The sequence below is a fragment of the Ipomoea triloba genome, chromosome 15, assembly GCF_003576645.1.
Source record: "Ipomoea triloba cultivar NCNSP0323 chromosome 15, ASM357664v1".
Lineage (NCBI taxonomy): Eukaryota > Viridiplantae > Streptophyta > Magnoliopsida > Solanales > Convolvulaceae > Ipomoea > Ipomoea triloba.
In genome coordinates this window covers 11883885-11898607 of record NC_044930.1, presented here as the reverse complement: position 1 = coordinate 11898607, position 14723 = coordinate 11883885, and the positions used below count along the sequence as shown (strand labels likewise).

Below are 14723 nucleotides of genomic sequence, written 5' to 3'. Positions count from 1 at the left end.
AATGATGCAGAAATCATGTTGTATATTTTTTAGTATGCATACAGCCTACCCCTAAATTGTGTAAACACGCAAACTGGTGTGTGCATTTTAATTAACGTCCCCAATGTTGTGGAATAATATTAAGCATTGTGCATATCCATCCATGAGTATGTGCAATAGAAACCATAATAGTATGTAATAATGCTGAACCCATATAACCCTATCTACACTGTGTGCTTACTATAATGCATTTTAGTATAACAATGTGTGCAACGTTTCAATTTTTACATAATAAAACCTTCCTAATTATACACGTTTTTTAGTATGCATATCACCTACCATTAGTGTTTGCAAAATTGCAAACAGGTGTGTGCATATCACCTACCATTAGTGTTTGCAAAATTGCAAACAGGTGTGTGCATTGTGCTTTGAGGTAAAAAGGTTTCCTATTCCATATAACAAGGTTATGGAATTGGAAGGTATACATATTTTCTTTGATTTACAACTCAAGGAAAACAAAATGAATAATTCTATTAAAAGCATGCTGGCGACGCCCTTTCCACATCGGCGATGAAGAAAAACTTCCCATTGCTAGGGGCACGATCGCATGTAGCATAAAAGAATGCACATTCTGGCTTTGCGTATAAGCTAAATCGGCTCAAAAGAACCATTTCAAGAGCCATTGAAAGGATAGAGTCAGTGGTGGGCACCAAACATCAATGTAACAGCAATGAGTTCATTGGCAGGGAATTTAAGTGATCCACTAGCAGGCATTCACAACTACTACGAACTCAAACCCATTAACCCTCTATGCAGCAATACTCAATTTGTGTCAATTTATCACCATCTACCTGTAAACTGTTATGTCCAGCAGTTAATACAGAAACATCAATGTCTGACATCCAGGTAATAAAGGGCAGTTGAAGCAATTTAACAGCTATGGTTCACTAAACTTGTAGTCAAAGATACATACGTAACAGAAAAGAAATTTTTATGTCACTATTTTCTTCAGCTTCTCGATGTTCAACAAAATTTAGGGTGTGTTTGGTAACCTGTAAAATGACTTATGGAAAATGTTTTCCGAGTTTTCTATGTTTGGCAACGTCTGGAAAATGTGGTCAAGGGAAAATATTTTCCGTTAACTAAGGAAAATCAGTTCATTTTTCCAGAAAATGACTTACGGAATTTTTTTTTCCGTAAGTCATTTTACAGAATCACCAGAATAGCTGTTTCGCATGTTTTCGACCAAAACCAAGCCATATCACCCATGACCATGGACTAAGGAGGTGGGGAAACCGCCGAAAACCTTTGTTACATTTTATTAAATTTTTTTTTTTAAATTTTTTTATTTTTTTTATAAATTCTATTTTTTATTAAATACTACTCCGTATTATTTTAATAACTATTATAATTTTTTATATTTTAAATAAAACAATTACAATGTTTAATTATACAATTCTATACATTTTCCAGAAAATGAACCAAACACACAAAAACAGTTTTCCATAATACATTCAAACACTGGAAATGAAACTGTTTCCCGGAAAATGACTCATTTTCCAGAAATCATTTTCCTGCTTTCCAAACAGACCCTTAATGGAAAATGAAAACTCATAGCCTATTCTCACATGAAAAGCCACCCTCCATCTTGAGTTGTTAGTGACTGTAGAATCTAAGAACAGCTATGTCCTCAAGACAAGTCGAGCTATGGTGGATATTCATCACTCAGCACTATGACTGGAGCATCTAAGTTATGTTCTGAAGACAAGTAAGGTTAATAGATAATCTATTACTCAGTTCTAGACTTGTAGACTCTTGGTCTTGGGTTGAGAGGGGGAATGCCTGGACTATTTCTCTAAAGTCTACAGACATTTGTCATACTTGGCAGGTGCTTGCTTAAGAGTATTAGCTATTATGTTTTGGGTTCCACTAGCTGTTTAAGATCAAGCAGCAGGCTAATCATCAAACTAACCATTGTTGTTAAGGCGTTGCCTAGGTGTCCGGTCGGCGGAGACCAGTTGCCTAATGAGCTCACCTCGGCAACCTCGCCTTAAAAAAAAACCCCTACTAATACGTAGCTGAGAGCCTGAGACGTTGACTCTCCCCCCTCCCAGCCTCACCTTAGTGGTTGTTTACTTTGCTGAGAATGAAAATAACCCAATTATGATCCATTAACAGATCCTAAAAGGAATGCTAAATCTAAAGACCCATGCTGGAAATGCTAAATTATTGCATAATTTAGTACTCTGTACTTATTATTGAGATTTGAGAATATGTTTATATGCTAAAATGCTATAAATACACACACACACACACACACACACACACATATATATATATCCTCATCGCCTAGGCGACTTGGCAGTCGGTGGCACCTCGCCTTGAAAGTCCGCCTTAACAACAATGAAACTAACTACCACTGACAATAACACAAGGTTCTTTCCTTCTATTAGAATGACATTGGAGATTTTTTTTTTCTTTTTAAGTGAACATTAAAATTAAATTAATTAGTAAAAAAGAAAGAGGTTTTATTTTCTGGGACTTTGTTAAATTGTGCAGGGGTAGGATTTTTAATACCTTACCTTTGGGTTTTCGGCGTTCTTCAGGTTACTTGAGGTACAGACTTTAGAGGATTGGCGAGAGATTCAGTCTGCAGGTTTAAAAAAATTGATTAGTGTCGGGAATTTTATGCACCTTTGGAATTCAATATGCAGTTACAAGCAGGCAACTGATTTATTTCTATCCCACCATGTAACACTTTCTTGTCGGAAGGGGTGAGTAAAGGTCATCACAGATAGAATACCAATGCATGAAGGGCAAAGTGACTTTCTCTGTTAACGTTTATCAGAGCTTACTTTTGGACTAATTTGTTACTAAAACACAAGAACTAGTTCTATTTGTATTAATGGTAAAATATGAAGGATATGGGTTGAGTAAGCAGAATACTTTAAGGTCTCAAGGTGTCATTCCCTAGAATTTTCTCCTCTGAACTCTGAAGTAATCATAAAAAAGGCAGTTACTTTTGCTGTGAGAAGGTGAGTAAAGGCAGAAAACCAAAGATCACAATAGGAGGTCAAGACTATAGTCTAGTGGCATTGGTGCAAAAAAAAAAAAAAGGGATATTTAACATAACACAAATGCAAATAAAAAAGCAACCATTAAGAAAATTTTGCAAAAAAAGAACTCAATTAGGAAAGAAGAAACTTATGTTAACACTTCAAACAGTCTCCAACATCCTCTTATGTTTTTCATTTAAGTTTTCTAAATACAAAATAACCAAATAAAACCCCCGCCACCAAGACTACCTGCAGAAGAGTTACTCAACTAGGCCCATCTAATTTTACCAGTCATTATAGATGGCTAGATGCCATAACATTCTAGCTGCAAAAGAGACAGAATGTATGATGAGAGTCACAACTGGGTATCTTGTCTAGTTGACCTACTATATAGAGGGTGGAAAGCAAGGAATTACTAGGGACTCTCAAACAGGAAATAAACAGAAAGATCACTGAAATTGCATATTTGGGTACTATACATTGCATTACTCAAACAATAACAGCAAATATAAAAGTGCACCTGAGTGGCATCGATTGCGAAACAAGACGCAGAGGGTAGACCATCATTTTGCTCAACTCTTGTGAAATATCACAGAAGGAAATTCAACACATTGGCCAGAAAAGAATTCAATTGGTGGTGAACTTCATATTCATCAGCTCTAAGAGGCTCCATCAACAGAAACAACATCAAACCAATTCAGTTTTTTGATTACATAAGTTCTAGTCTCCCTCATTTTACAGATGTACATCTATATCAGGTACAAATCCTTTCTCAATCATCTCTTCATTGATTATGTCATAGGTTGTTCGATTAGGTGCCAACCCTTTCTCTAGCATCTCATTCAAAAGCACATTTGCTTCTTCCAGCTTACCTTTAGAGCAAAATCCCTTAATTAGTACATTGAATGTTGCAACATTTGGCTGCTTTCCTTCTCTTTCCATTCTTCGCCTAACAGTAGCAGCTGCCCTGGGATTTCCTTCTTGGCAATAACCAGCCATCAATTTATTGTATGTTACATGACTTGGAATCAAGCCCTTCTCAGAGATCTCATCAAGAAAGCGAACGGCTTTTCTTGATTCACCCCTCTTGCACATTGCATCAATCTGTATATTATAGGTTACAAGATCAGCTTTCAATCCTTTCTCCACCATCTCATCCAGCAACTTTCTAGCTGTTTCAACATTTCCCTCCCGATAATAGCCACCTATTAAGCAATTATAGGTGGAAACATTAGGTTGAATCATTTTGCTAAGCATTAAGTCAAGAAGTGATATTGCTTCTTCCATTTTCCCTGCCTTACAATATGCATCAATCATAGAGTTAAAAGTCAGTACATTTACAACTAATCCCCGCTTCAATATATCATCAAACAACTCCCTAGCCTCCATCAATAGCTTGTTTTTGGAAAATCCATTTATAAGGGCATTATAAGTAACAACATTTGCCCGCAAACCTAACCTCACCATTTCTGCCTGTAAACCAAGAGCCTCACAAACTCTTCCATCCCCACAAAGCCCATTAATCAATGAGTTGTATGTCACGATGTCTGGCCTTGTCCCATGCCCTTGCATCTCACGAAAAATCTTTAAGGCCGCCTTAATGTTATTATCCTTACAGAATCCATCAATAAGAGTGTTATACGTTATCTCACTTGGGTGTATCCCCTTTTCCACCATTTCCTTTAGAACCGCATCCGCTTTGTACATCTTCGCAGCTCCTCCCCTCTTACAATACCCATGTATTAATGTATTATAAGTAACCACATTCGGCATCACTCCCCTGACCTTCATGTCTTCCAAAACATCCTTAGCCTTATTCAACTTCCCTGCCTTACACAACCCATTTACCACCTCATTAAATGTGAACAGATTAAGCCCAATCCTCCTCCTAATCATCTCCTTGTACATAAACTCCATTTCCCCAGTTTTATTCTCCTTTAACAACAAAACCAAAAGCGGATTACACGAATTCACAGACAACCTAAACCCATAATCACCAGCCCGCTTAAACGCGTCCAGAGCAAAATCGAGTTTCAAATTATTAACAAAACCCAATATCAGCATATCAACAATGATAGAGTTAGCATAGTGGTTATTACTACAAGTCAACAATGCATGAAAAAAGAATGAAACCGACTGGATTTTTCCATCTTTAACAGATGAGTGCAGCAAAGATCGAATCTTGGGATACCTCTTTTCCTGTGCAAGCAAAACTAACAATCTGCACAAAAATTGAGGAGGGTAAGAAATGTGATACGCTGTCTGGGACCATTTGAAGAAGGCGAGAATGGCGTCCGAATTAAACCCGGATTCGAATAGCTGTTGGAGGAAGTCTGTCGGGTCGGTGGGTTTAATCAAGTTTCTGAGTTTGGACCAGTGCTGCTTTGCTATGAGGTCCGAGACAGTGGATTTGGGAATATGGTCAGCGAGAAGACAGAGGGGCGGAGTGGGGTTTGTTTCTGAGTTTGAAGGCAAGGGGATAGCGGTATTCGTGCAAATGAAACGATCGAATTGGGGAAGAGCAGAGGACAACATATGCGTATGAAAGTGGAGACGCCGCAAGCTACTGCACCCAATAGACATGAGGGCTGGGGGGTGGAGGGCAAAGAGAAGAGACATTAACTTTAATAGGTGGTAATTGTTTGGTACCCTCACATTTGATTTGGTGAGAGCAAATGGTTTTTTTATAAGACAGAAAAAGAAAATAATTAGAACAAAAGAGATGGTTTTTTTTTTGTTTTCAAAAAAAAAAGATGGATTTATAGCGGGGTGATTTTGATATATAGCTTGAATTCTAGCTTTAATTTCATGGATTTATTTAAATAGTAGTTTTAGCTGATGTGATTTAATTTGGTTTTGGTTTCATTGATCTGATTTGCGGGCAAATATCGACATCTAGAGAAGAGCGGTTGGCGAGCCCTCCTCCATCCAAAGTGAATTGGGCACTTGCTAGTCCTCAAGGGGATGCCTGGAATCCTTCCATCGCTGAAACATTGATCTCCGATGCCGAAAAGCAAGAATGGAGAAAGGGATTTGTGTCGGCCCTTAATATGAACAATGCAGTAGAAGAGAGGCCATTGGCAACGGAGCAACAGCCCCCGCAAGCAGCAGCGGAGGAAAACATTATTCACCAATCAGTGGAAGAGGAGGGAGGACTAAGGCGTCGTTCTTCTCGCACCAAGAAACTAGCATATCACCGGGATTTTTTCTATAACTAGATACAAGACTAATGATTTATTTTATATGTTCCTTTCATATTGTTTAATGGTTTATTTCAATATCATGAAGGTTTTTGAGTGGTATGAATTGAAAGAAAGAGAATTTGATGTGACAAAAGATAAAATTGCAACCTAAGTTTTTTTTTTTTTTAATGCCCAACTTGCATGTCCTGGAGTTTCTCATTGGACAAGTGGTCGCTAGCTAGCAACCATCCAAATATTTATTATTATTTTTTTTAAAATTCTTTTTCTTTTTTGTAAAACATGGGCCTACAAATTAAAAAAAAAATCATATCAATGGGATGCTCAATACTACACTTGTTATACAGTGGATCATGATCGTCAAGTGAAATTGTAGTAGAATTAAAATGATACTTTAGTGTTGGTATAAGGAAATTAGTGTGTATAGAAAATGAAAATAAAGAACAGAGCTCATTGAATAACGTATATTGTTAAATGAAAATGTAGTATAATTCAAATGATATTTTAGTGTTGATATAATGAAACTAATGTGTGTGGAAAATGAAACTAAATTCCAAAGCAATATAATAACATATATTGTCAAATGAACCTGAAGTTTAATTAAAATAATACTTCAACATTACTATAATTAAATTAGTATATGTGAAAAACAAAGGTAAAAAATAAAGCTCATGCAATAATGTATATTATCAAATGAAATTGTAATAGAATTGAAATGATGATTTCATATTTCTATAATGAAAATGTATATTATCAAATGAAATTGTAATAGAATTGAAATGATGATTTCATATTTCTATAATGAAATTAGCGTGAGTGTGTGTGGGAAAGAGGATTGGTTAGGGTTTGCAGATGGGGTGGGGAGATTTCTTGAGATAAGAGGCACTTGAATTAGAGAAGAAGGATCCATGATGAGTTGAGGAGTCTATAGTGGTGTTTATATAAGTATGGTGATGGTGGAAAATTGCATGGGAAAGCAATCCCAACGGTCTAATTTTTGCAATGTACTATGGGGCCATTGAAAATGAGACTGGAATTCAAACAAGATATGAACCAAGAAACAAATGAGGGAATTATGGGGCAAAGTATTGTGTGGACCATGGTCAATATATGTGGATCATGGTTCAAAACGATGTCGTTTTTATGTTAAATTTTTTTTCTTTTCGTGTGCGTGTTAGAATAATGAACATTCTGAGTTAAGATAATGTATTTTATGAATTACAATAATGCACTTTATGTGTTACAATAATGTATTTTATGTGTTAGAATAATGTACTTTATATGTGTTAGAATAATAAAATTTTTGAGATAAGATAATGTATTTTATAAGTTAGAATAATGTATTTTATAAATTAGAATAATGTATAATGTATTTTATGTTTATGTGTTAGAAATAATGAAATTTCTGAAATAAGATATTGTGTTTTTGGACCATGATCCACACAGTTGTGTGGATCACGATCCATGCAATAATGATGAGAATTAGGGTGCATGGGTTGAATGTTGTGCAAGGAATCGCAACACATCCTCACCGAGAAGGCAATCCCAAGTTTCTAGATAGAACCTTAATGTAGATTCTAATGTAATTACCAATTAGACTGTTCCTTGGATCCGAATCTCATTGTTCTCCCATAACTCTTCTTTTCATATTTCTATTTATCTCACTGTTTATTAAAAAGGGGAAAAGATGTTATAATTGAAAACGAATGTAAATGCAGGCCGCACCTCTTAATTAACATTCATTTTGTGATAATCCAATGTATATGTAACTAGATATATAGGTGAAATTGTGAAAATATAAATTTCAATATTAAGCAATATAATGGACTATTAAGTTTAATTTAAAGATATGAATAGTTTACCTAAACAAGAAAATGCTATTTGTAGACAAATTTTCATATGTTAATATATTGAAGTGATTTCATTATTAGTGGATTAGCTTACTTTAATGAAACTTAATATTAAAATTTTTTAGTAGAATTTTGTGTGCATCTATCATTATTTTTAATTTTAGTTTCATTTTGGCTCATGAATTGAGGGATTGTTTAATAATGAACGGGCAAACATTATTTGTATAAAGTTGTACCAAAAAAGAATTGGAAGTGGCAAAATTTGTCAATTTGATAACAATAATTTAATTTGAAAAAACACCTTAATTAAATAGTATGAATGTATGTTTAAAAAAAAAAAAAGAAGCATGAATGTCAATATAAAAATTTGATGCATAATCCAATGGGGAAACCAAGAATCCCAAAAACAAAACCAAAATAAAAATAAAAATAAAAGAATCAATTAACCAACTCGATGCCCAGGACCTTGTGGTCTAGTGGCACCCGATGTCCCGGTTCACACTCTCACATGGATGATAGGAGTGAGTTTGAACTTCAGTGGAGACAACTGTTGACTCTTGACTCTTTGTGCTTCTGTAGGTTGAGAAAGTAGCTCCTCTATCATTGACCCGGCCCCCGGCGCATAATACTCCATACGGTTGTAATATCGTACGATCAGGTTGATCCATTCCCTAAGCAAGCCTAGGTCCCAAGCCTAGGTCCTCTATCATTGACCTTAGAAAGTTCCACTCCATACGGCTGATCCATTCCCTAAGCAAGCCTAGGTCCTCTATCATTGACCTTAAAAAGTTCCACTCCATACGGTTGTAATAAATTGAAAAAGGTTTGTGAATACCAAATACGGTTGTAATAAATTGATGGCAACATTACCATTGCAAAACCAACCAGACATGCATTTCTGGTTATGTTTCTTAGCCACAAGGACTACTAAATCAGCTTAGAATGCTTCTCATAATTTGTTAGCTTGTACTACTGCTGGAGTACAAAATTACCCTCATGAAAAGTTGGCAAGGTCTTTTCAATTAAATATTTCTCTGAAACTTCTTGTTTAGAGTTTCACTTGGGAGACTATTTTGTGTGTAGTTGAATTATAGTTAATTACTGACTTATAATTTTGAAACGTGAGATTAGGCTAGTGAAAATGTGTCTGAGGAAGAACATTTGATGAATACTGGTCAAAATAGTCGTTCAAGGACTTCCATTAATGCAAGGATTTCTTTTTCAATCAGATACTCATTTTTTAAGGTCATGATTCAAGTGGTCACATAGAAATATGAGAGCTTAATTGTGCCTTCTGGGCGTTAGTGCTTTTGACTTTGCAATACTAGTTTGGCTTAATTTATTGGATGTTATATATATTTCAATATCCAGATCCCAAGTGAAATAATTGCTACCGTCATGAGCGAGCTCAATAAATTCACGTTTGTCAATGGAATACATGATCTTCAAGATCATCATTTTCATGCAACTTTACGAAGTAGTGTGTGACAACATTGGAAAAAATCACTATTTTGAATATATACATGTTCAAAAAGTAGATGAATAAACACCATTTTACATAAATATGCATGTATCTTAGCATACTAATGCAAACATAATAAGAATTGATTATGCATTTGATATCCAAAGTCGCATAACATACATGAATACATATACACATCATTTGGCATATAATAACATGTATTTACTATTTCAAAGAATCATGGCTCATGTAAAGCCTACATATAAAGGCAAAATATAAGATTAAATATTTCATGCGTATATATCATTATATATAATACATAATACTAAAACCAATGGTTGTTTGCATTTATAATTTGTATATGAAACCCATGCCTATTTTTCTTTTGAAAAAACAGGTACAATCATTTGAAAGATACGTGCAACAAGAACATGTTATCACTGCTATGTCATTTTTATTTTACCCACAACATAAATTTTAAAAACAAATCAGAAGCATACAAGCAGTTAAGTAAGGAGTTTTACAGTAGCAACATCTTAAAAGCAGTGCACATAAACACTAGCAGCAAAAATTATATTAAACGCATGAGATGACAGGGAAGGAAACACAACCGCAGAAAAATTTATCCAACACAAATTCATCATCCCACGGTAAGAGCATATGAAAAGAACCGGCAAATACATAGGAATAAATAATAAGAATTTTTAAGAAAACAATACCGTTCACTGGAGATTCTAATAGCGAGTCGTGTTGATAACATGTTGTAATTTGACCTTCTAATTAGCTTAGTTTCTGCATGATAGTTGTACGGTAATCACCGTTAGATTGTATGCAAAATAATATAGAGAAGTAGAGAGAAAAATAAAAACTTAAAATCTATGAACTTCAAATTCACCTATTATTAATCCTTCAACATGTATATATATACAATCCACATACAACCCTTCATTTTCTATAACATATACCATTAATAGGGAAGATGAAGGGATTGAAGAAATAATGGCCATTATGATTAATATTTATAACAATATCTTATATTTTTAAAATTTTAATTTCACTCTTGTATATGTTTCTTGTTTTCATGTTATCTGGGCATATGACTTTTTAAAAACTCTGATTTGATAACATTAATTTTTTTTGTGTTTTATAATTAATTTTTTTTTCTTGTCTTATGCCTTGTCTTCTGTTGCTTTTATTTTTTCATTAAGGATTAAAAACTAGATGGAAATAGTATTGTGTTCGATAATTATATTATTTTTGAAATATCTTTTGTCCAAAAATTTAAATTGCTCATTACATTGCAATAACATTTTCTTGCATCATATATGTTTATGTTTGTTAGGATCAAGCGCTTATCACTCATGCCAAAAGCTATACCTAGTAGCGAAGGCACAACTTATTTTCATTCTTATAGACCGTTGTCACATTATTCGAGACAGGTTGCGTGCTAGACTTGACCCTTAGGGACTTTACCGGCCTCCTCCCAACAATTCCCTAGCCATCGGGTACTAGAAATGACCCCTTTACCGGCCCTACCCAACAACATCAATATAATTACTTTTTCTTTTTTTTTGAGTACTACTGACTCTGTTACAATTACTAATGCTAAGAGCGATGCAACAATTGTCTTGTTTACTTTTTTTTTTTTTCGCATGAAAAACACTAGTCTGACATGGTGAGACATACATGTTTTAGCGTAGTTTTTAACACAAAAATCTTTGAATGCACTTTTTTTTTTTTTTAATAAATTTATCATGAATACGACATTATAATAGTATTTAATATCAATACAATTTTGGATAGATTCATTATCAATGATTCAATATGGCATGATAATAATTGTATCCAATACAAAATAGACAAAATTAATTGTCTGAATTTGGACATTCTAATTCTTTGAACACCATTAATACATTACTAATACTAGCTATTTTTATTTGGAAATATATATGGGAAGGCAAACAATTTGTCTTTGAAAGGAAATAATATCTATTTTAAAGAATTTATCAAATAAAAACATTAAAATGAATTAAATGCATAAAAATAATTCATTATTTACCAAATATATCCAATTTTGGGTAGGTGCAGTAAAATTTAATTTTACTGGGTTATTAATTTTATTGGGCAGTAGTTGGGAAGGTAAAAGGGTAAATTACTGAAGTTGACAACTATATATAAGACTCATTCCTCTCCCATTGTAATTGCAACAATACTCTTCCTTACTTCCCTTCTCAAAAAGCCTTCATTCTTGAAAGAAATAGCGAAAATGAAGAAAAAAAATGATATCATTGAGTGTTGGATCCTCTAAGCCTAATGGGGATGGTGAGAAAATGATATCATTGAATGCTGAATCCTCTAAACTCGCTAAGGATGGTGGGAAAATGATATAATTCAATGTTGAATCCTCAAGGCCCGTTGAGGATGGTGTGGTATCCTTTCCAGAGAAAATGGCATGGGTGTTATGAGTCCTCTAGATTCTCCCGTGAGAAAATATCATTTTTGGTCCCTTGACTATCATAGGTGAAGCACATTTGGTCCTTGACTATTGTTTTTTTCAAATTAGGTGCATGACTTTGTAATTAGTATCAGATTTGGTCCTCCGGTCCAATTTTCCGGCCACATATTACCGGAATTCTAACCAAAAAAATAATGTGTTGTAATTAAAAGGGTATTTTGGTCCTTTTAAATTTATTGTGATAATCCAATGTATATGTAACTAGATATATAGGTGAAATTGTGAAAATATAAATTTCAATATTAAGCAATATACTATTAAGTTTAATTTAAAGATATGAATAGTTTACCTAAACAAGAAAATGCTATTTGTAGACAAATTTTCATATGTTAATATATTGAAGTGATTTCATTATTAGTGGATTAGCTTACTTTAATGAAACTTAATATTAAAACTTTTTAGTAGAATTTTGTGTGCATCTATCATTATTTTTAATTTTAGTTTCATTTTGGCTCATGAATTGAGGGATTGTTTAATAATGAACGCAAACATTATTTGTATAAAGTTGTACCAAAAAAGAATTGGAAGTGGCAAAATTTGTCAATTTGATAACAATAATTTAATTTGAAAAAAAACCTTAATTAAATAGTATGAATGTATGTTTAAAAAAAAAAAAAAAGAAGCATGAATGTCAATATAAAAATTTGATGCATAATCCAATGGGGAAACCAAGAATCCCAAAAACAAAAGCGGCGATTGGTGGTGAGCCACCTAGGCATTAATTATAGCGGCAGAGGAAGATGCCGAGGGCTGAGAGCCGTTATATTGGAAGGGTTTATGGCCTGGTGGGGGAGGGAGAAATTGAAAGGTCTCCGCTCAAAGTAGAATTTTATGAGCTTGAGGTAATAAGGTAAAAGCAAATTCGATCAGTTAATTTTTTTTTTTTTTTAGAGATAGGGTCAAATATGCCATTGAACTTGAAAATTATATAATTAGACCCTTTGTACCTCATATATATAATACTAATAATAGGTTAAAAATAGGTTATAACTGGTTTAAAGGTGATCATCCTTCTAGTTCTAAACCAACAGTTCTCGGTTTCAGAAAATGGCGAACCGGTAGTTCTGGTTTGAATCGTCAGTTCGGATCGATTTTTTTTTTCTTTTTTTGTAAATTATATTTTCTATTTTTAAAATAATCCGAATTGAGCAACTATTTTTTTTTTATAATTTTGTCATTCTGGAATTTTTTCAAAAAAAATATTATATCAAATATTTAAATTTTAAAGTTAAACTAGAAAAATAAATAAAATTTTGGGCATGCACTTAATTTTACCAAGATACATAGGAAACTTAATCTTGGTAAAATAAATGCAAGCCGAAAATTATTCTTATTTTTGAGTTTAACTTTAAAATTTAAATATCTTATATAACTTTTTTTTAAATTCCAAAATGAAAAAATTCTTTTAAAAACTTAACTTTGAATTTGGACAATAGAAAATTGAATTTACCATTAAAAAAAAAATTGTTCAAACCGGTAATTCAAACTGGAATTGTCAGTTCGCCTTTTTTCGAAATCGGAAATTTCTGGTTAGGAACCAGAACTGTGGTCATCCTAAGTGAACTATAAGCCTATAACGTGTTGTTAACCTTTTATAGGAGGTAAAATGGTTTAATTACATCATTTTTTTTCAAGTTTAATGAATTATTTTGAACTTTTTAGAGTTCGATGGCTTAATTTCAGTTTTAATAAAAGTTGAATGACTTATTTGACTCTTATCCCTTTTTTTATTTGTCCTTGTACATTTGTTGTTTGCATTTGTTGTTTGCATTTATCATTTATGTTGTTGATTTTGTGTCTTTGGTTGTGATTTCTTATGCTGATTTGCAAAGTTTTAGAACAAAAATCAAAATAACAAAGTCCCGTGCTTATCAAATGTTATGCAAATTTTTTGATCTGTTCTTTGGGTTGGGGAAATGCAAAACCCAACCCAAATAACATATCAAAAGATTTGCATACCATTTGATCAAGTACTAGACTTTTCACTTTTGGATTTTCAGAGTTTCAAAAATTTGTAAATCAGCACAAGAAATCATAGCCAAAGACACAAAATGAATAACAAAAATGATAAATGCAGACAACAAATATATAAAGATAAATAAAGATAAAAAATAATTAACTTGTTTAATTCACTTTCCTACCATCCTCAACGCGCTTAGAAGATTCATCACTCAACAATATCATTTTCCTTCCCTTCATTTTTCCCATTTCTTTCAGGATGGAAGGTGATAAGTGCCAAATTATACTACTTTTATGGTGCATTAATTGGTTAATTTATGTATAGATATATTTTATTTGTGCTTAAATTGCCTAAATATGTGATAAATTGTGAGGGAGAAACTCATTTGGACCATTATCTTATTTTGAAGGTAAAAAGGAAAAAATCAAGAGCAATTTGGAGTAAAAGCGAAAAAATATAATGGAAGTCATATTCACCATCACGTAAAGCTATCATGTCGTGAAGGTAGGTATGACACCAACTTCCGCAAGTTGTGATATGCTATTATGAGAAAGGTTACCGCGTGACGAGGCTCGTGAAACAAACATATGCGCCCCATCTCTACTGTCAATTGTCATGAAGGTCCATCACAGCATGAGACTACACGCGAAGCTTTCTTTTGCAAGCTATTTTCGGCTATCATGCCATTGGTCATGCCGTCT

The 14723-nt window shown here is 33.4% G+C and overlaps 1 protein-coding gene across 4 annotated transcripts; it reads right to left on the bottom strand.

The window, feature by feature from the left end:
- Positions 1-216: 216 nt before the first annotated feature.
- LOC116007569 (pentatricopeptide repeat-containing protein At1g09820) lies at positions 217-5691 on the bottom strand. 4 transcript variants are annotated; one of them, XM_031248286.1, is made up of 3 exons: positions 3556-5691; positions 2557-2629; positions 217-837 (listed from the first exon to the last, which is right to left on the bottom strand). In XM_031248286.1, exon 1 carries the CDS (start codon positions 5652-5654, stop codon positions 3771-3773), a length of 1884 nt encoding a protein of 627 aa, XP_031104146.1. In that variant the 5' UTR covers positions 5655-5691; the 3' UTR covers positions 217-837; positions 2557-2629; positions 3556-3770. The 4 variants fall into 4 exon arrangements, with proteins under 4 accessions (XP_031104146.1, XP_031104147.1, XP_031104144.1 ...); XM_031248287.1 differs by having other exon boundaries at positions 217-830; XM_031248284.1 differs by having other exon boundaries at positions 2562-2629.
- Between the last annotated feature and the right edge of the window lie 9032 nt (positions 5692-14723).

Coding starts and splice junctions, on each gene's coding strand:
- LOC116007569 (XM_031248286.1), bottom strand. CDS start 5,654: ATGTCTCTTCTCTTTGCCCTCCACCCCCCAGCCCTCATGTCTATTGGG.